The sequence below is a fragment of the Podarcis gaigeae genome (genome assembly GCF_964106915.1).
Source record: "Podarcis gaigeae genome assembly, chromosome: 1".
Classification (NCBI taxonomy): Eukaryota; Metazoa; Chordata; class Lepidosauria; order Squamata; family Lacertidae; genus Podarcis; species Podarcis gaigeae.
In genome coordinates this window covers 29,461,431-29,482,811 of record NC_139678.1, presented here as the reverse complement: position 1 = coordinate 29,482,811, position 21,381 = coordinate 29,461,431, and the positions used below count along the sequence as shown (strand labels likewise).

The 21,381-nt window shown below is 43.6% G+C and overlaps 1 protein-coding gene across 5 annotated transcripts in view; it reads left to right on the top strand.

Annotated features, from left to right (window-relative positions):
- ADCK1 (aarF domain containing kinase 1) overlaps window positions 1-21,381 on the top strand; it is a 110,657-nt gene that overhangs the window by 15,815 nt on the left and 73,461 nt on the right. The window contains exon 1 of one of the 5 annotated variants that reach the window (XM_083735223.1): window positions 15,117-15,320. The exons of the other annotated variants lie outside the window; for them this stretch is intronic. Within the exon in view, the coding sequence (XP_083591349.1) occupies window positions 15,132-15,320 (189 nt within the window). The 5' untranslated portion in view covers window positions 15,117-15,131. Of the gene's footprint in view, window positions 1-15,116; window positions 15,321-21,381 lie in introns of those variants that run through there. 5 annotated transcript variants of the gene reach the window in all.

Here is a 21,381-nt window from a genome sequence, read left to right as displayed (position 1 = left end):
AACTTCGGCCCTTTCCATGACAATTAAAAACAAAGCAAAACTGGTTTTCCATCCTTGGGGCTCTTTTCATGTTTGTCCCAGTTCACTGCCAGCATTGTGATGTCCCCTTCTCTTGTACTGGATTGTGAAGTGGCAGTGGTGGGGATATATCTTTGCCGTGGTGACAGGCTGTACTTGAGTCTCTCTCTCTTGTTTTTAATCTGGAGAGTTTTGGGGACACGTGGCTTTCAAAGAGGTGTACAAAAAATAATAGCCAACAACAATGCCATATAGTTTTCTATTCAATAAAGATTTCACTGATAATGAGTGCCATGTGTAAAAGAGGTGTGAAGGCATATTTGCAATTTGCCAGTCAGGAGAAGCCCTATTAATTCTAGTTTCCTCAATTTCCCCCCAATGGAAAACTTTCCTTTGTAGGGTGACTCTGGGAAATTGGTTTTGCCTTGTCTTGAAACCTACCCTAAATGTAAACTGCTCTTTTGCAAAAAAAGCCATTCGAATGAAGGCCCCAGATCTACCCAACCCTATAGTTTGATAATACTCTCCCAAATAATAGGGTCTTTGTCCAATAAATGCAGAGATATTACTCATTTGCAGTATAGGTAAAGGTAAAGGTACCCCTGCCCGTACGGGCCAGTCTTGACAGACTCTGGGGTTGTGTGCCCATCTCACTCAAGAGGCCAGGGGCCAGCGCTGTCCGGAGACACTTCCGGGTCACGTGGCCAGCATGACATCGCTGCTCTGGCGAGCCAGAGCCGCACACAGAAACGCCGTTTACCTTCCCGCTGGTAAGCGGTCCCTATTTATCTACTTGCACCCGGAGGTGCTTTCGAACTGCTAGGTTGGCAGGCGCTGGGACCGAGCAGCGGGAGCGCACCCCGCCGCAGGGATTCGAACCGCCGACCTTTCGATCGGCAAGTCCTAGGCGCTGAGGCTTTAACCCACAGCGCCACCTGCGTCCCTATTTGCAGTATAGGATCCAGATTATTGCCTCCACTCCCACTCAACACTTTTTGTGAGATACCAGCACTCAAACCCTGGTATGCTGTTGCTAGAAAAATGTGATTCCGCTCCCAAGCCAGTTAAGGTTATATTAAGCCCAAGTTGCACATAATGGTAAGACAAAGTCCAAACAAGCAATGCCAGACCATTCATTAGCAGTGCACCCACCCTGCTTCTCCCTCTTATGTGCCAAGAGGAAACAAATCACAGTGCTGGTTTAGCGAACCAGCACTCATGGTTAGCTTCTCTCCAAGCAAACCATGACAAGTAAACCAACAACAAAGCAATGGCTTCCACCAGTTCTAACCCAGTGCTGTGGTTTCTTGCCTCCCTGCACAGCAAAAGCTGGGGTGGGCACAGTATGAGCAGCACTCACCAGCGTGCTGCTCATCCCCAGTAAACCATGGTTTGTTTGGACTATGTTAACAAGCGAATTGCACCACTTTGTGGGCTCATCTGCATTACCAAAGGCAGGAGTACGGATCCATTTCTGTACTGTTGGATGCCTCTGCACGGCAGGCTTCCGCTCAGCTTCCCTCCGTGGTTGTGCTGAAGGGCACAAATGGTTATTAAAAGGGCTGTGTGTGTGTGTGTGTGTGTGTGTGTGCGCGCGCGCTAAAAACAGTGTTTTTAGCTGTCTGAGTACCAAATGGATTTTTCAGGCCACAGGAAACATCTCAGCTTGCAAAGCAAAGGTCACTGTGCTCTTGTTAGGTGACATTGTACGGATTGTTGTTGATATCTGGACCTCTTATAGGAGAAAAACTGGTCTGGGACCGTAATAAATTTCCATCTACCTTGTAGAAGTTGTCCTAGATTCTGAACATCACTTGGGGAGGGGTGAAAGAAGAAAACAATTCTTAATCCAAAGGGATGGCTCCTAGTGTGTGTGTGTTTTAAAAGGCAGTGCAATTTATTTAAGGAAATGTACCATGTAGCCCTCCCTACCACTGTAGTCACAGTGACTCTAACTTCTTTAACTGTCTGTATGGTTTCTGACAGAAATCTTCATTTCCAAATAACTACCATAACTTTACTTGGAAAAATAAAACTTCGCAAAAATGAGCAGCTCAGGGGGACGCTCATACAGCAGTTAGTGTGGCCGGATACAACATAGGACAGGGCTCCTAGGCCACTAATAGTTGTGTAGAACTGGGAATTTCAGCATGTGTAGACTTCATGCCATGCCTGCTGAAATTCCCTCTTCTCCACAGCTGTTAAAAGGGTAAGATCCTTGTACCCAATTGTACTGGGCCACCATAGCAGCTGATAAGGGTGTCCATTCAAACATGGGGATGTGCCATAGCTCATATGCTGTTTGCCAATGCCTTGAACTATAACTCAGTACCTGGGGTCCTTTAGACATGGTATAAAACCAGCCAGACTAACTTTCTAAGAAAGCAAAAGTGATAAGTTGTTCTATTATTAGCTATAAAAAAGGTAATATAAGCTCTCCATCTGTAAACTTGCTCCATCTACACTTGCTTTGTAGCCTTGCTTTGAGGAAGGACGAAGGAAGCCTTGTATTTTTTAATTTAAAAATTTCAATACGCTAAAATGAAAACCACCATTTCATTTTGAGATATTTGCACATGCTCAGTGAGTTGTTGGGTCAGGAAAGCATTGATGAATTTATACACGGACTACGAGAGAAGAAGAGCAACAGGACTAAATTGTTTCCCCCTGGTACGCTTACCATATATAAAAGATATTGGACTGCTGGTACAGTACAGTATTAGACTTGTTGTAGCAAGTTAGCCACTGGATCATGTAAAGGATTTTTGCAAGGATTGAGTAGCAGACTTAGCATAAATTCTGTGGGCTTCTTCTGCTAAACCAGTGACCTTATCAAAATCTCCCTAAAGTGTATCAGATGAAGGAAGGTGCTTCAGGCTAACACACAATTAGCTTACCTGTCAAGCCAACGTCTTCATTTTACCCTGCTCCGTCAGTGCCAAGGGGATAACTGAAATTGGTATTGGCTTGTAGATGCTTCTCCAAATCAGGGAAGGATCTTAAGGGTGATTCGCATAACCATTGGGTTGATTCATATGTTCGCTGCTTTGAAGCCCTTCTGGTGGAAAGGCTTGACAGAGTAAGCTAAATAAATAAATTTAAAAATCGGATGCCCACTCCTTGCCCGTTGCCAGCTGCTTGTGTGCAGCTGTGTGCAGGATTAAGCTTTGTATGTGTTACTGCAAATGCTGGGAAACTCAGTTTTCAAGTGTTGTGCAAAAGGCTTAGTTTCACACATGGCAGCAGCTGTGTGTGCTTGGCTGACAACTAGGGGTAAGCTGACATGGGCAGCTTTTGGAGTGGCTACCCTTCCTGGTTGTGTGAGTCAGCCTTCAAGGGTCCACCTAAATGTTGGCAGTTAATCTAAGACCTTGGTTAACCTGCTTAGATGAAAGGTGCACCCTACCCCCACCCCCAAGCTGCAGCAACTGCTGATTTAATTTGGAAACAATAAAATGGAAGTCTGTGTCTGTAGCCTTTGCCTGAATAACTGAATTGTCCGGGTGATTGATCCAGTAAGATGGGTAAGAATGAGTGTGTTTGCTTCTGTAAATCAAGGCAATCATCTTCGAACAAGGCCATATTGAGCTATACTTGGGAGCATCCCAAAGTCTGGAGATGGTTACAGGATCATAGCTGCAGCATACAGTACTCTTGAAGGGCACATATGTTAAAAGAGTGGGTAGGTGAGGTAGGCAGTGGCATAAAAATCCTAAAACTGACATTTCCCGCTTTCTTCTTCTTCTTCCTCTTCTTCTGTCATTTGTAGCTGAGTAAGATTGTCTTTCATGAACACGGTCCTAACAGTGAGTCTGTAAGTGGCTGTTCTCCAGTTGGGGCGCTCGCAGGCCAGTGTTCTCCAGTTGTCAGTGTTTATACTACATTTTTTAAGATTTGCCTTGAGAGAGTCTTTAAACCTCTTGTTGACCACCAGCATTACACTTTTCGTGCATTATATAGCCAACGTGTTTAAAGTATGTTTCCGAGCACAATTCAAAGTGTTGGTGCTGACCTTTAAAGCCCTAAACAGCCTTGGTCCTGTATACCTGAAGGAGTGTCTCCACCCTCATCGTTCAGCCCGGACACTGAGATCCAGCGCCAAGGGCCTTCTGGCGGTTCCCTCATTGTGAGAAGTGAGGGAACCAGGGAACCAGACAGAGGGCTTTCTTCGTAGTGGTGCCCACCCTGTGGAAAGCCCGCCCATCAGATGTCAAGGAAATAAGCAGCTATCCTATTTTTAAAAGACATCTGAAGGCAGCCCTGTATAGGCAAGTTTTTAATATTTAATGCTGTATTTAATGCCCAGAGTGGCTGGAGAAACTCAGCCAGATGGGCAGGGTATAAATAATATATATTATTATTATTATTATTATTATTATTATTATTATTACTATTACTATTACTATTACTATTATTTATTAAGTCAAAGCTAGATATAGCCCTGTGTCTGCATAGAGCAGGGATGGGGGGGGGGGACTTTTTCAGCCTGAGAGCTCATCCCCTCATCTTATGGAGGCCGTGTGCCATTGGTGGACAAAGCTAGAGGTAAAAATGGATGAAGCAATGGATGTGACCCTAAACTTTGTGCTGTAAGGCTGCATTCCATCCATGCAAATGCCACAGGTTTCTACACATATACACACACTCTCACACTCATTTTGCCTCCTAGGCAAACAGGAAACAGTTGTTGAGGGAGTACACGGAGCGTGTCCAGTGAGGGACGTGGTCTGGCATACAGGTGTAGCCTGAGGAAAGTCCCAGGGGTGGGATAGTGAGGCACCGAGGGCCACATTTAACCCTCAGGGCTGAGGCTTCTTGCATTTATGTAGACGGATAACTTAAGATATTACATACACTGATGACAACAGAAAGCAGTTGTTGTTGTTGCTGTTGTTAAAAAACAGAGTCCAGGACAAATTGGGATCTTTACTTTAAAATAATTATGTGAGAACAGTATTTTTTATCTGCTCCTTACAATTCACCAGGCTTCAGACAGCAGTTGCTGTTTCTTCATCGCACGCCAGAAGGAGAGTGAATCTGTTCCCTGTTTGGGGGAAAGTAGAAATGGTGATAACATGCTCATAATGAAGAGCAGAATGGCTGTACTCTCCTCTTTGCATCACTGCAGATCTTTTTTTTAAAAAAGTGTGGAGTTAGCAACTCAAAGGGGAGGCTTTGGGAAGTCTGCTGCTATATTCCGCAAGAGTTAAATCTTCCAAAGTGTCGCCAAAGCAGCCCTGCAAAGTTACATTTTATTTCAGAATGTACCCTTAGCTTTGTTTGCTGAGTTCTGGAAGGCTTTGCACAATACAGATGGTCAAGCTATGGCATGGCTTCAGCTGCAGTCATTTGCAAAATCCATGTATGATGATTTGTGGGATTTTAAATAAATCCAAACCCACAATCTCGCCTTGTAGCAAGTGTGTGCCCTCCTCTTTCTCGCTCTGTGTTTTATCTTATCTAGCCCACCTTAACTTGCTTGAGATTGAGTAATTGTGGAACATATGTGCAATTAATGGATGTTTCTTAAATATATAAATAAACTGTTGACTGCTTGTAAATTGTGGGACATATGTGTAGTTAATTAAAGAGGAAGAGAGGCATAGATTAGGCCACTACTGCACCAACCTCCCCCCTCTTGCCATTCCCCAGTGACAGATGCCCCCCCCCAAACCTGGAATGCTTTTAAAAAAATGTTTATATTCAGTTGGAAAATGTTGTTTCAATCACAACATGCCCCGTAATTAATTGCATAGCAATTCCAGTGTGCAGCTCTGTCACCCATGATAGGGACAGGGGAATGGGGGAAGGTGTTGATATTTTTGTTGATGGTTGAACATTTGTTTTCCTCATCATTTTGACATCAGAGGTAATTGCCATCCCTGAAATATTTTTCTTGCCGCTATTACAAGGGAACTGTTAGGGACAAATTAATTATGAAGTCTCTTGCTATGGCAGATTAATAGGCCGATGGAAGAGATTTCTTCCTGTCTTCTACAAGTTTTGGCTGGCAGGGTATTGGGCATTTATGTACTAAAACATCAGGCTTTTCTCAGACACATGATATAAAGCATGTTATCTATATACAGCAGCAAACTAGCATATCAGTTTGTTGCCGAGGGCAAATTGAAAAATTAAGAATAACAATCATAATGGGCCCAACTTGACCGTAAACAGAACCTTTCCACTGCAAGCCAATTCCGTTCTTTTTAAAAGCGCTTGTGTCTACCAGGTTCTTTTTGCAGAAATAGGTTCTATAAGGCACCACCATTGTGCATGGTGCAAAGGGATTGATCCCTGCCCTGAGGGGCTTACAAACCAAAATCTGAGATGGGGAGGGAGGGAACTGGAGTCATGGTGCTAAACTAGGGAAGAATATGCAAGCATTCCTGTTACATGTACTTAGGCTTAATTTGGAGAGGGAGGATGAGTTAAAGGACCACTCCCCCCCCCCCCAGAATAGGGTTGATCTTCTCAAAATGTTCCTGTTGCATGTTCAAATTCAGTAGAGAAGGCTCTGTCGAGAGAGGAGGTTGATTATGTGATGGAGAAGACAGATACTTTCTGTACCACCAAGGCCTTTGTGATCAGATATTGCCCACACATTTCTTAAAGGTCCCCCTCCGCCCATATTTACAAGAGTTAGAAACCTGCCCTGTTGAAGGAAAACATTATTTAGGCTTCCATGGCAACTGCCAGATTTGGAATCAGGTGCCGCCATGGAGACCAGGCTAGCGAATTCGGTAATATTTCAGGTACAGATCAGACTGTGACTTATAAGGCTATTAGCTCCAATTTTGCTCTTGTTGTTAAATGGAATAGGTTACATCCCCCCCCAATTGCTAGATCTTTAATGCAGACAAGTGGGCTATCTGAAGAAGTGTGCATGCACACGAAAGCTCATACCAAGAACTAACTTAGTTGGTCTTTAAGGTGCTACTGGAAGGATTTTTTTTTGTTTTGACTATGGCAGACCAACACGGCTACCTATCTGTAAGTGGGCTGCAATAGTTAAGCTGCTATTCTCCATGCCAGCTTTCCCTAACCTGGTGCCATTTGGGTGTTTTGCACTAGAAATCGCATCCGCCTCAGCCAGTGCACCCAGTGGGAATTGTAGTCCAAAACACCTGGGGGGCATTGGGATTGAGGAAGGTCGCTCCGTGTCAACACTTGACATAATTACATTTTACCCCATTAACCTGATACCTAACCATAGAAGCAAACTTGGAACATACAGTCTTATTTTTAATTAACCCACGGTAGAACTTATGTATGCTTAAACAGCAGAAGCACGATTGGGTTAGCAATTAAGGATTTGATAGCTTATTGATTGCTAAAGGAAAGAAACCCTAATAAGCTTTAGTAAACATGCAGATTAGTCTGGCAATCTGCCTTTTCACTGATGCAGCAAGCATAGCAGAACAGACACATGCTTTGAATGTGGCCAAACCCTTGGCAAAGCAGGGTCTTAAGAAATAACAAATTAAACAGTTCATTTAAATAACGAACAGCAAATTTAGGAACGCTGGAAGCTGCCTTATATTCAGTTCGGCCATTGATTTGTTTAACCCAGTATCGTCCCTGCTGACTGGCAGTGACTCTCTGGGGTTAAAGTGGGATAAAAATGCTTTAAATATATAGTGTGGATAAGCCCATGCTCCCATGGGGCTGCCCTACTAATTCTGTACTATACTATAATTTACTTGGTTCTGGAAATCAGAATGAGCCATGCAATCAATTAATGCTACAGCCTGACAACAACTGCTGAATATTTAGTGGTGGTCTTTGCATCTGGGGGTATTCCTGTTGTTATTCTGTCTCTCATAGCTACAGTAAACCTACCATTAAAATTATGGACTGGTCATTTCTTCGTCAGAGAAACGGGCAAATTTAGCAGGGGATCAAATACTTTCCCCCGTCACTGTGCCTGACTTTTTACCATAAGTGGAACTTCAGGTCAAAGCAGAAGCCCTTTAAAGGAAGTCTATTTTCTCACATGCCAAAAAGAAGTCGTGTAGAGTCTTTAAAAATACCCAGCTGCCCAAGAGTTATTCAGAGTTCTAGGTAAAGCCAGTTTTTTGGTGATTAGACATCTGTGTTCATTGATGCACCACAATCCATCCCATTTCTCCCTCTTACTTCATTAGCATATTAAATGCCACCAAAATACTGACAAATCTGAGGACATTCAAAGGAGAGCAACATAAAATGATCAGGCAGCTGGAGGGATTGATCAGTAGAAAATGGAGTTTAAAACATGGAGAAGAGTAGGACAGGGGCGGCTAACCTGCGGCTAGCAATGAATGAATCTGTCAGTTACAGTTTTCCTCAGTTTTCCATTTTCCCCCCAGTCTTAAGGTCAGTTCCTTACATTGACTTGTGATTTTGTTAAAAGCCCACATGAATATTCACCTTTATTTTAGTGTGAATTTCTCCTACTATACACATTTTTGCCCAGTGTGCACATTTCCCCCCTGAAGTAATTTCCTCTCATATAATATATGCATTTTAATGCACCCTTTTGGTATGCATTACCTGGTTGGAGAGTTGCAGTGCAAAATTCAGAGAAGTATAAACTTCAAAGGATTTCTGTGTTTCACAGTTTGCTTATTGTTTCTGATAGTGCAAATTAAGTTGGCACGCCTTTAAATGTGAATGAGACTGCATGTCTCCTTCCTACCTGCAACCCTCCAGATATTGCTGGCCTCTCAAATCCTGTCAGCCTGAACCTGCATCGCCAGTAGCAAGGGATAATGGGCTTTGTAGTCAAACAACGTATGAGGAGCCACAGGTGTGTCCCCCCGGTGTAGGTCTTGTTTAATGCAGCGCGTGTGTATTTTATTAAAGCTAGTGAACTTACGAATGCAAAGCAGGGTCAGGGCAATGCTCTACTCAGCTTTCTGTCGAAGGGTCAGAGCTTGAGCTCCTTGCCTGATTTTTACTGAGGCCCAACTCCCACTGACTCTGACTGAATTTGCATGCAAGTAGGGTCTGTTGTGTTAGTTTCTGAATAAGCAGCCGCCTTAAGGAGAGTAAGTAAAAAGCCATTGAGGTGAAGGTCGCCTCCAGCCTCAGTATTTTGCGTGTACTGGAAATTTAGGTTTGCACAATTAAGTGAATTAAAGTGTGCTGTTGCCCTCGTAACAAATCCACTTAAACAAAACAGCAACATACATTTTGCAGTTAGGAAAGTGATGAGGAAATGCACTGAAAAGCGTGGAATGAATATGCAGTTTGGGATGAATATGCAGTTTGCATTTTTTCTTGCATGCGATAAACTTGACTTTGTTGGGTGCCCAGTTTTAGGAGTTGCTTTTGCTAGTGTTCTTGGTTTTGCACGTTCCTTATTCCTCATTTTCATGGCCATGATTTAAAGGGAACTGTGTCTACTGTATTATTGTTTACAACTGCCTTGAACTGAAAGCTATAGTCACACAGGATCCAGTTGCCTGAAATGCTTTGTATGGTTTTGCTGCGGCTCTTCTGCCTTTCCATATCATCTGTGATGTACACTTGTTCACATTTTAATTTGGCAAAGCAGCACGCACACATTCAGATAAAAAGTTTCCACAGCCATGAGGCGGTTGGAGAACCAAACGCCGTCCTCCGGACACTTCATTGCTAGACTTGTCAATCAGCATTATTGGCCTCCTTCCTAATATGAGGTAATGTCATCCCATTTTTGGAAATCCATTTTGGTTCATGGGTTGCCCTTAATTGGAGAGATTGTGCAAATGACCCTCTGTTCTGTCCTCTAACCTTTCAGCCCCATTAATTTTAGCTGAGCTTGGACCAGTTGGTGGTTTCATGACGACAGATCCTCTGTCTAGAGAACAGGGGAGGTCAAATGTTCCCACCCTTTATGCCTTTCTGAGAGGAGGACGGCAATAAAAATAATAGGCTTTGAAGGCAAGTCCCGTGCATGCCAGCTGAAGTATGGTAGGTAGGCTAAGCTTTGGAAGATTCAGGGTTGCCAGAGGTCAGAATATTTGTAAGGTTACCATAAAAGAGAGGGAGAGAACAAATGTTCTCAATTGCCAATGCAGGCAAGACTTGGGAAGTATCTGCTGGTGGATTTGCAGGAGTCTGGTGCATCAAAATATGTGAGGTCTGTTTTCACAGGCAACTCTTCCCACCAGGGATCTACAGACCTGGGGCAGTGGCAGCACTGTTTGCTCCATGGACATAACCAATCCTTTTCCTTTCTTTGCACATTGAACACTCATCTACATCGTATGTTTAAAGCACATGGCTCCCTGCAAGGAACTGTAGTTTACCCACCAGAGCTCTAAGCCAGTGTTTCCCAACCTTGTGCCTCCAGATGTTTTTGGCCTACAACTCCCATCATCCCTGACCACTGGTCTTGCTAGCTAGGGATGATGGGAGTTGTAGGCCAAAAACATCTGGAGGCACAAGGTTGGGAAACACTGCTCTAAGCACCCTTAAACTACAGTACCCACAATGCTTTGTGTGGGGGGGGGGAGCCATGTTCATTAAATGTGCTTGAAACGTTTGGTATGGATGGGATCTAGATTGGAGTGCAGGAGAGCTGCAGTGGGATTTAGAAGGTGGTGGTTTTTAATTCAGAAGCTTTTCAGTCAGCTTCCCATGTGGTGGCCATTATGTAAAAAAGTGTGGTTCACAAGACAATCATATTGCAAGAATGATTGAGGGCTGGGCCAGATGTGATGTAGAGAGAAGAGCTCCATGATTAGGATTTCTTGCAGTTTTTGTTTCGCTAATTAGCAGTGTCTTTAGGAGAGGGTGCTCAAGCCTTCTCTCCTATATCCTTTCTGCAATGTATATCTCTCACACTCTTGAAATGCTGTTACCTCCGCAAGAGAAAAGGAAGAGCATTGCCAACCTCCTGCATCATATCTGGCTTGACCCTAGTAGAAAGGAAATGATGTTATACAAATTCAGTTTTAGAGACACAACAGAGACCATAATTCTAAACAAATGCGTTTTATAAATGAGAAGTTTTACTTGCTGGTTTCTCTGCATAGGTAAAACGAACTGTTCAAGACCAGGATTTAATCCAAACTCTCCAAGCCCAAATCTAGAGTTCTAGTGCAGAGGTGGCTATCCTGTTGCTGCCAAGATGTTGCTGGGCTCCAATGCCTTTCATACTTGACTTTGGCCATGCTGCCTGGGGGCTGATGGGAGATGAAATCCAACATGATCTGGACAGCCACAAGCCAGCCACCCCTGTTCTGAAGACTGGGTTACACTGATAGATGCAGAGATGTTAGGTGGGCTGAAGTCACATGGCTTCCCCAAGGAATCCTGGGAAATGTGGTTTGTCAAGGGTTCTGGGAATCATATCTTTGTGAAGAGGTAAACCATAATTCCCAGGATTCTTTGAGGGAAGCCTTGTGCCCTGAATATGTAGAAGTGACCTTTAGTTTGGGTAACTCTGGAATTGGATTACAATCTCTGTCTCCACCCAGTTCGTGGGTCTGAGAATACCATGGGCCAGATAATTGTGAAATGGGCAGGAGCAGCTCAAGAGCACAGTGGTGGACCATGACTAATAATAATAATAATAATAATAATAATAATAATTTATTATTTGTACCCCGCCCATCTGGCTGGGTTTCCCCAGCCACTCTGGGCGGCTTCCAACAGAGATGAAAAATACACTAAAATGTCACATATTAAAAACTTCCCTGAACAGGGCTGCCTTCAGATGTCTTCTGAATGTCAGGTAGTTGTTTATCGCTTTGACATCTGATGGGAGGGTGTCCTGCTTTGCTCTTGAGCAGTTCCCATTTGTTTCACTGAGTCCTGCCCAGTGTGTTATGTTCTTGGGTATTATTATTATTTTTTTTTAAATTAGTCCTGGCTTCCAAGATTTTCTAAAGAGGCCTTGTAAGAAGGGTTCCATTGTTGCCTCATTGGGATGTAGATGGGGAACAGCTGCTCCCTATACACATTTCGCTCCTCCCCCTTAACAACCCCTATTGATAACTAATCGCAGCCCAGACGCTTCTATTAGCTATTTACCCAAAATCGAGTTGGCTAATGAAAATGTTTCTAATTAATACGAGGCAGATTAAAACTCATTACAGCAAGGTCGTTGGTAATGAGAGATAATCAGAGCGCAAATGATCGAGCTTGGAGCAAAATGAAGATGGAGCGCGAGCCAGGAAATCGGCACCAGCTGTGTGTGCCTCCAACGGCAAGGGACGAAGGGAACAGGGCAAGGGGGCCGGAGGATTTGTGCAAGCATTGCTGCAGGCTCGGACGGGCGGTGGCTTAGTCTCTCTCTCCAGGTTCCATGGCCCATGTGGGTTGGGCAAGTGCCTAAGGTGCTGTGGCTGTGGAGAGTGACTTTGGAGAGTCAGGATGGGCTTTTCTCTCTCACACACCCCACCTGAAGGTGACCTGAAGTCCCTCTTCAAAGGCCTCTTTTCTAAGTGAATGGGGGATGACCACTGCAGGAGTTCCATTGCTACGTGTTCCCCATCTGAGGTTGGCTAGATAACAAGCTGCTTTAAGAGCAAAGAAAAGGATTGCTAGAGTGAAACGGCTATGAGTTAGTTGTGCAACCTTTTTCCTACATGAAGATAAATCTCAATGTAAAAAACCAAAAACAAAACAAAATCCATGAGCAGTTTGAAGACAATGCCAAAATTTATTTTGTCACCATCAAGTATTTTGCTGTGGAGTAACTTCCATAGACGCGGCAGTTTTTCAATATAAATAGAACACTTTTTTCCAGACATGATGATGTATGAGGTTTTCTACGGGGAGCTTATTTTGTGTAGGAAAAAGAAATCACATTTAAAGCAATTCTTGGGACACATTTATACTACAGAGAAACTTGTCTTATAGTCATTACCTTTCCACAGAGAACTGTGGCTGTATTTGGGGATCTAGGGATTTCTAACAGAATCTGCAGTGTCCTTGCCAAACTACAGTTCCCAAGATCATTTGAGGGAAGCCATTACAGTTAAATTGGTGTAAAGCCAATATAAGCTTAAAGCTTATACGGCACTAGGCACAAGATTCTTGCGCAATCTTAGACCAGTAGTTCAGAAATGTATAGCCCCATCTCTTGTTTTGAGACAGAAACTTTTGTATTTATACTCTCTGAGAAGGTTAGCCAACCCATATAATCACAATTACATTGTGCTTCATAGAATCATAGAATTGTAGAGTTGGAAGGGACCCTGAAATTAAGAGTTTCGTGCTCTACCAACTGAGCTATCCCACAGGCTCAAATATGTGCTCTGCCAACACATAAGTGCCGAATTCAGTGCCATGTCAGAGGTGCTTATAGTAGGGTTGCTGAGTTGAACAACTTTGAACAATGAAGGTGTTTTTTTTTTTTGCTATTTTAAAGGAAATTTACCAAAAATTCAACACTTCTGTCATGATTTCCATACACCTGGGTTTCCCCAGACAATTTTAACAATTTTCGTAAATTCTGTCCGGACACTGTTTCCGATGGACAGATCCCAGATATGTCTGGGAAATCCTGGATGTATGACAGCCCTAGCTTATGGGGCAAAAAGGTGTAAACTTATTTGACTTTTTCGGGTTTTATTTTGTGTGCTTGTGCGCTCGCACTCGCACTCGCACACCCACACCCCCCATATAAAGCAGTGGCTCCTTCAGTGATGTAATTTACTTCTTTTAAACCAAACATTTATTTTTAAAAATACAATTTGTGGGGGAAAGCTTAATAACTCAAGCCCAGTAAATCCTCAGAGCCCAGAAACCAGAAGGCAAACAAAAGCAACCCAATCCAACATACACCTTGCCTTTTTTGTTGTACCACAAAAGTTACGATTCGTATGTCAATCATGTGATTTCTTGGGCTTGACTAATGCTTTCTATTATTTTGACTCTGACACGGGTGGCACAGTCTCATTTTTCAGTGTCATTGTCCTTGTAATCTATTCTACGTTTTCATTTCTGTCCTTTTGTTTTAATGCACCCAAGCACCCTGTTGCTGCTCCAGTGGCTGCTGTGTTATAAAGAAACATCTTTACTGATCTGAATTCCATCTGCCATGGGGCTGCCAGCTCTCCTAGTGTGTTTGACTCCATCTGGAATTTGCCATAATCTTTTCAAAGCCCAATGTAATGCAGATATATAGGCTCGCATTGCAGCTTTAACCAGCCACAGCCATGTTGTACTACCTAGTTTTGAGGGAAGAACCACATGTTACCAAAAAAACCATGCATTCCCAAACCTTATACTATTGTAACAATATTATGGTGGAATAACAGACTACAAAAACATGTGGAATTTGAGATGATGCTCAGATCTGTTGATGTGAAGGCTATAAGGTAGAGGAGAAGATTCTTAATTTATTTTGTGTTGATAAAACTGCATTATCTAGACCAGGACTGGCTCATCTTGTTTGGCCTGAGGGTATTTCCCTTAAACCAAAAAAGCCTTTCCCAGCCTGGTGCCTTTCGCAGGTTGTTGAACTCTTACTTTCACCAGCCACAGCTAATATAATTGGTGGGTTGCAGGCATGGTTTTTGAAGAGTCATTCCTCCCAGTTTGAGAGAAACAGGGGAATACCTCATTTAAAAATAATCAGGGGTCACTAGCCTTTTTTGGTTAGTGGGCGCATTTGGAATTTTGAGAAAATGCCATGGGTGCCAGTCACAAAATGGCTGCCGCGGCATGTTTAACATAATGCAAAATGGCTACCTCATTTAAAAAAGCAGAGAGAGAGAGGACCATCAGCACCTCCTGTCAGTGGGTAAAACCACCAACAGGAACACTTCCGTGGAAAAGCTCTTCAGATCTTTGCTCTGTTCAGAATGGAAAGGAGGTTGGGTGTCCAATCCTGGCATCTAGTAAAATGTGACTGTTCAGTGTAGGAGAGGCCAAGCCAGTTTAAGCAGGAACTGAGCAGGAAGCGTGAACAGTCTCTCATGCAGAATGGATACAGAAGGTTATTTACTAAGAACTTTTGCAAGTACCATAGGAGGCACAGGTGGGCATTCTGGAGCTTGCCAGTGCCTTGTTGGTGACTGCTTTGTATTAAAGAATAATCTGTTGTCTGTTGAATTGAGGGTAACGGCTGCCATGGAAGTGCAATTCCCCTGCCATTGTGAGTGTTGTTCCAGAACTTTGACTCAAAGAAAATGGAATTCTGTTGGTGCCCTGGTAGTTTCAGAAGGGCTTTAGATCTGGATGGAAGAGGAGGAGAAACAGTTTTTGCTGACTTTCCCTCCCAGGGCCGTTTTTTCCAGCCAGAACTCACCGAAACTCAGTTCTGGCACCTCTCAGTTGGGCACCATTGCCATTTTAAAAGAACAAGGGAGGCATTCATGGTGAGTTTCAGCACCTCTTTTTCTAGAAAAACAGCACTGCCTACACCTTTCCTGTAGTGTTCCCCAACTCCCCTGGATCTGTTTTTTTTGGGGGGGGGGATGGGGGTGTTGCTGAGGGCTGCAGGGCAGAAAGAATCCAGCCCCACTCCAAGCACTTGTAGATTTGACCAAATACCGGTAATTGCCACTCCAATTTTAATACTGCCCATGTACTGCCCATATCTATTTAATAAACTGCACATTCAGGCATGACTCTTAAGGTTAATGATACCAACATCTGTTCAGGTATATGTGTGCATCACTGCACATATGGAGATGAGGACGTGTGGTCTTTAATTAGTTAATATAACCAATTAATTGATTAACTGCTGCAGTCGTAGTCTAATATGTATTATTTGTATTATTTTTTATTTGTTTTCTACACTACCCCTTGTTCAACCCTACAGCTGAAGTCAGCTCAAAGTATTTTGCTGATTGTGAGAGAGGGGAAAGAAAAATGAAACTGTGAATGGGTGCCATCATTTTATTTAATTAAAATTTGTATAGCCTATCCTAATTCAATTTTGTCTCCAGGGAGGGTACAATGGTGTTTCTAAAACAACAATATATAAAACAGCAGTAATTACAGTAATTAGAGATTACAGATGTAAGTTGGTTTTGGCATAGGCATTGGGTATCTATCCTGAATCAGTCAACCCCACTGTTGGCTGATAATTCCGTGTGCATGCACATGAAAGCTTATACCTAAAACTACTCTGTTGGTCTCTAAGGTGCTACATTATATTTTTTAAATTCTTTTGGAAGGATTCTTTTAAAGACTTTCTTAGATCATATAACTTTTTTGAAGACTTGATTCTTAAGGAAGTCTTAAGGGAGTTTTTAGGTTTTTAAAAAGAGTCTTTTTAACTATATTTTTAAGGAATTGTTTTAATTTATTTTGACTACGGCAAACCAACATGGCTACCTACTTGAATTCCGTCAGGGTTGATTCTGGGATTAAGGATCCCCACATGATGCAGATCACGTCATAGGGTGATCATACCAGATTGCCATTTGGGGTGCCCGTAAGCTTTTGGACAGAGACTTACTGGTCTACCCTTAATTTTGATCCAGAATCTGGGGGTGGGGCATGCACTCACCCCTTAGCATTTGACTGAAGAATGCCAAAGTTGTGACAGTTGCTATGAGGAAGGCAAAAACCCCATTTGTCTGCAAGCAAATTCCTCCCTGGCCCTGAGTAATCCCATAACAAGGCCATATAAGTGCACTGTCCACTTACCTCCAGGCGGAGCCACAGTATACCAGGTGGGACGACTGACCAGGTACGTCACAGCGCAGCCGGCTTTATGCCCTGGCAACGGGCATGACAGAAGAACATCCCTGCCACGTCCATCGCCAAAGCAACCCCCCCCCACTAGGGCCATGTTGAATTTAAATTTTGGCGGGCAATTCTGCCAATCCTTGTGGTCGGCTGAGATGAACTGTGACATGCCAGTCATGCAGGCTAAGGGCTGTTTGGCTGTGGGGGCTGCAACTGCTGCTCCTGCCTGGATATGGTAGGTGGTTCAAGAGAATTTGGTGAATATCAGGTTGGATAAAGCCGTAGCAGAGCATTAGTTGAATAGAGGGAGGAAGTACAGTTGTGAAGAGAGGGTGCTTAGACTTTTCTCAGTGTTCCCATACACTAAGGCTGCAGTCCTATTCACATGGACCTGGAAGTAAGCCCCATGGAACTTGATGAGACTTATTTCTGAGTAGACATGGATAGGCTTATGCCATGGGTCGGCAAACTAAGGCCCGAGGGCCTGATCAGGCCCAATTGCCTTCTGGGACGGTCTGGGAATCGCCGCGTGGACCGCCAGCGTGCGCGTTCTTTCCCGCTCCCTCCCTCTCCCTCACACGCTGCCACTGCCGGCGCCTTCTCCCTCCCTCCCTCCTCCTGGCTTCTCTCTGCCCTGCCTAGAGGAGGAAGGGGGCTGGGCTTTGTTGATGCCAGCCCCTCTCCAGAGCCCTTTTGTGCACCGCTCATCGTTCTGCTGCTGCCACCAGCCCCTGCTGCTCATAAGACACAGGAGCCATGGTTGGCTGAGCGCCCCTCTCAAGCTGCCACCATTTAAAGTAGCCCCTCTCTGGAACCCTTTCGTGTGCCGCTCATTGTCCCTCCTCTGCCTTTCACCCCTCCCAATATAGTCCGGCCCCCCACAAGGTCTGAGGGACAATGGACCGGCCCCCTGCTGAAAAAGTTTGAGGACCCCTGGCTTATGCTGTAGTCTGGCCTGCTGGGAGCCTGACTCTCTCTACCTGGCCCAGGGCAGGGCCTGACAGGCTTCATAAGAACTGCTGCTACAGCTGCCACTGCCCAACAAGGACTGGGGTATTTGGGAGGAAGTTTTGTCGGGAGTTTTTGCTGTTGCAGATATTAATTTTTTGTATCTTTATTTTTATGTGGAAACTGTTCAGTTTGGTTATGTAGTTTTCGTTGTGTTTTATTTATTTTTATGACTACTCCGCTATGTTTGTAACTATGTAAATCTTTACATATTGTAAGCTGCCTTGAGCGTTGTTTTAACTGTGGAAAGGCGACATACAAATAAAATGATAGTGATGATGATGATGATGATGTAGAGTTTATTTGATATGCCACTTGATTGTAAAAAAAATAAATCCATTGAAACGGTTTACAAGAGGAATAAAACACTAAAATCACCAGCAATCTCAGTTAAAATCAGTTATTTAAAACATCCAAAAATGATGAAAATTTGCAATAAGCTACAGAGATCAAAACACATGTAAACATTCTACTTATCTGGGTAGGTTTATCTTAACATAAATGTTTTTAGCAGCCACTGAAAAGCACAAAGTAAAGGCATGTGCATGATGCCAATAGGCAGGGAGTTCCAAAGAGTGGGAGCTGCCACACTAAAAGAACTATAACTCATATCATCCCTGGGAGTCCAGCAATAGCTGGAGGGCCACCGATTCCTCATCCCTGGCATAGGTTCAAGTTCATATCTTGAACTTAGAGCTAGTTTAAAGTGGGTCTGGCAAACCCCCAAGACTGGCACATCTTGCCACAACTTCTAAGCTAAAACACATCAAGTTTGAATGTGGCAAACATATTTTTGCAAGCAGATGTATCAGATAGGTATACCCCCTGGGCGAGCTGGGATTGGTTACATCTCCCTTTTAAGGAGAGACTGGTTTATGCTGACTACAGACACGTTTGCTGTTCTTATAAACCACATTTCTGCATCCTTCTAAGCACGCTTATCTGTGCCACTATTTGATTGATTGACTGATTTTGACTGATTGATTTCTACTCCACCCTTCACAGAAAAAGATTTGCCAGGGCATGGTGACTCGGGCAGGTTCGCAGTGCTCTGTGCAGAAATGCTTACAATGAAATTGGCTTTTGTGAATTTCATTCAATGAAAAGGTCAACTTGTATTAAGAGTGAAAGTCAAGAAAATCCCCTGGGCTAAATGCGGTTGGAGATCTAGTGAAGTGCAGGGCTGGCTTTGGACATGTGGGACTCTGGTTCAAATACAATTGTACCTTGGAAGTCGAATGTCTTGCGACTTGAATGTTTTGGCTCCCGAACGCCACAAACCCAAAAGTGAGAGTTCCAGTTTGTGAACGTTCTTTGGAACCCGAATGGCTGACAGAGGTTCCCTGGCTTCCAATTGGCTGCAGGAGCTTCCTGCAGCCAGTTGGAAGCCGTGCCTTGGTTTCAAAATGTTTTGGAAGTCGAATGGACTTCGGGAACAGATTCCATTCAGTTTCTGAGGTCCGACTGTACTTGTATGAGTGCTGTATGGTTCCTCTTGTTTTTCTAAATAAAATAGCCCAGCTTGTTTCAGTATCTCATCCTTTGCTAACCTTTATGCCTGGCCTGTTTTCTATTGCTTTTCCTCGAGGTAGGATAGCCAGAAGTGACTGCAAATATACCATCAATTTAGGTGACGACACTGATGGTATTTCTTGTGATAGCAGTCATATCTCAGAGGGGAGGGAACTTCATAATTGAGGTGTCACCACTGAGAAGGCTCTCCTGTTACAGCATAGCATATATCAGAATGTTGCAGGGCCTTTCTCATAGATCTTAACAGGGACAGACCTGGGCACCTCACTGTCTCTCACCCTCACAAGTAAAATGGGAAAGTAAAAGGCCTACAGGTTTGATGCAAGAATAAACAGGGTTATGTTTGCAAAATAATTTTTTTAAATTAAAACAAGCTATATCAGACAATTAATAGTAATGATAGTTCAATCATCACTACTTATTTTATTCCGCCGCTATATTGTGTCAGTCAGGGCATGACAAATGTTTTCCAATATGTTGGGTTTTGACGCTAGTGTAGGCTTCTCATTTCTCAGTGTCACTCCAATTTTAATAAAGCAACTGGCATTATATCATTGGTGCTATCTGGTGCCTTTCATAAGGGCTCACAGTGCCAGAATAAAATGCAATATGGCTTCAGAAATCTTGTTACCCCCTAGAAGTTCCACATCTGCTTTCTGATCTGAATCTAGTGCATTGGCAGATGGTTGGGTGTGACATTGTTAAGGTGAACCTGGCCATGCCTACAAGCCGAGCTGGCACAATGAAATCCCATTAATCCTCTGTTGCTCATCCAGCTCAGAAATCCAATCGGTCCCTCAAGACCACCCAGCAGACCCAGGCAGCCCACCTCAACTCCTCTGTTTTACAGCATCAGGAATCAATTCAGACATTTCAGGCCCTGCCCAGTCTATACATGAAAGGAGTAATGGCACCTCCTTCCTCATAAGACCTCAGTTCCAGGCCCTTTTTAGTGTGTGGGGCATAGGAGCCAACCTCTAGGGGCTGAGGGGTCTTTGCCCCCCAGTAAAATATTTGAGGGAGCTGGGGCCCCCCAAAGTTGATGGGCATTGCCATTCAAATGGTGTGTGTGCACTGCGTCATATGATTGATTATGTGGGGCAGGTCTTACCTGGGCCCCCCAATAATTTATCATCCTTGGGGTGATAAGCAGAGTTCTTTCTATTTCTTTTTCATCATGCTGATGACATCTCAATTCACTCCAGTTCTAGTAATAACTATTGGGCATTTGAGTGGAATTCAACTTGGAAGTCAAGTACAGTGGAAGCTTGGTTCTCAAATGTCTCCGTTGATGAATGTTTCAGAACCCAAATGCCAAAAACCTGGAAGTAAATGCTTCCGTTTTTGAACATGCCTTGGAAGCTGAACGGCTTCCCCTGCATGTTTTTCGATTTTCACCATTGAAATTGAGATTCTCTCTTCGCGCCTGGGTTGTCAAATGTTTCAGAAATCAAATGGTCTTCCGGAACAGATTACGTTCGACAACCAAGGTTCCACTGTACTGGAAAAGTTTAGGCAGTGTCTGATCATTGGCCATATTTTTGCATCTCATGCATTGATTATTTTCTAACTGTGTGTAGGGGATTTTACCAAAGTCCACTTGAAAATATTCTACTTAAAAAATCTTCTCTTTTCTCACTGTCTCTGTTCTTTGCTAGAATGTTCACAAACTAATAAATTGGAGAGGAAATGGTTTTTCCCTTTCCTTTGGCAAAAGCCATGCTGGTTTGTCACGTATCATATTCAGTGAGGTGATTTATAGCTCTGTCATTAATTATTGTTTCTGCTTGTTTATTTGCTGCTGAAGTAACTGAGAGCCCTGGGATGGTTCTGTAGCTAAAGGAGGAAAAAAAAAGAAAAGGGAAAAGAGGAAACCAAAGTAAAGCATAAAACAGTTCAGGGTCAGGAGACCTAGGTTCAACAACAGATCAACCATCAACTTACAGTGTGACTTTGTGGACAGAAATACAGTGTTCAATAGACTGGTGACTGGAAGTGGCCGCCGAGACCATATAACACTGGTCCTGAAAGACCTACATTGGCTCACAGTACATTTCCAAGCACAATTCAAAGCCCTAAATGGCCTCAGTCCAGTATACCTGAAGGAGCGTCTCCACCTCCATTGTTCAGCCCAGACACTGAGGTCCAGTTCCGAGGGTCTTCTAGCAGTTTCCTCTCTGTGAGAAGTGAGGTTCGAGG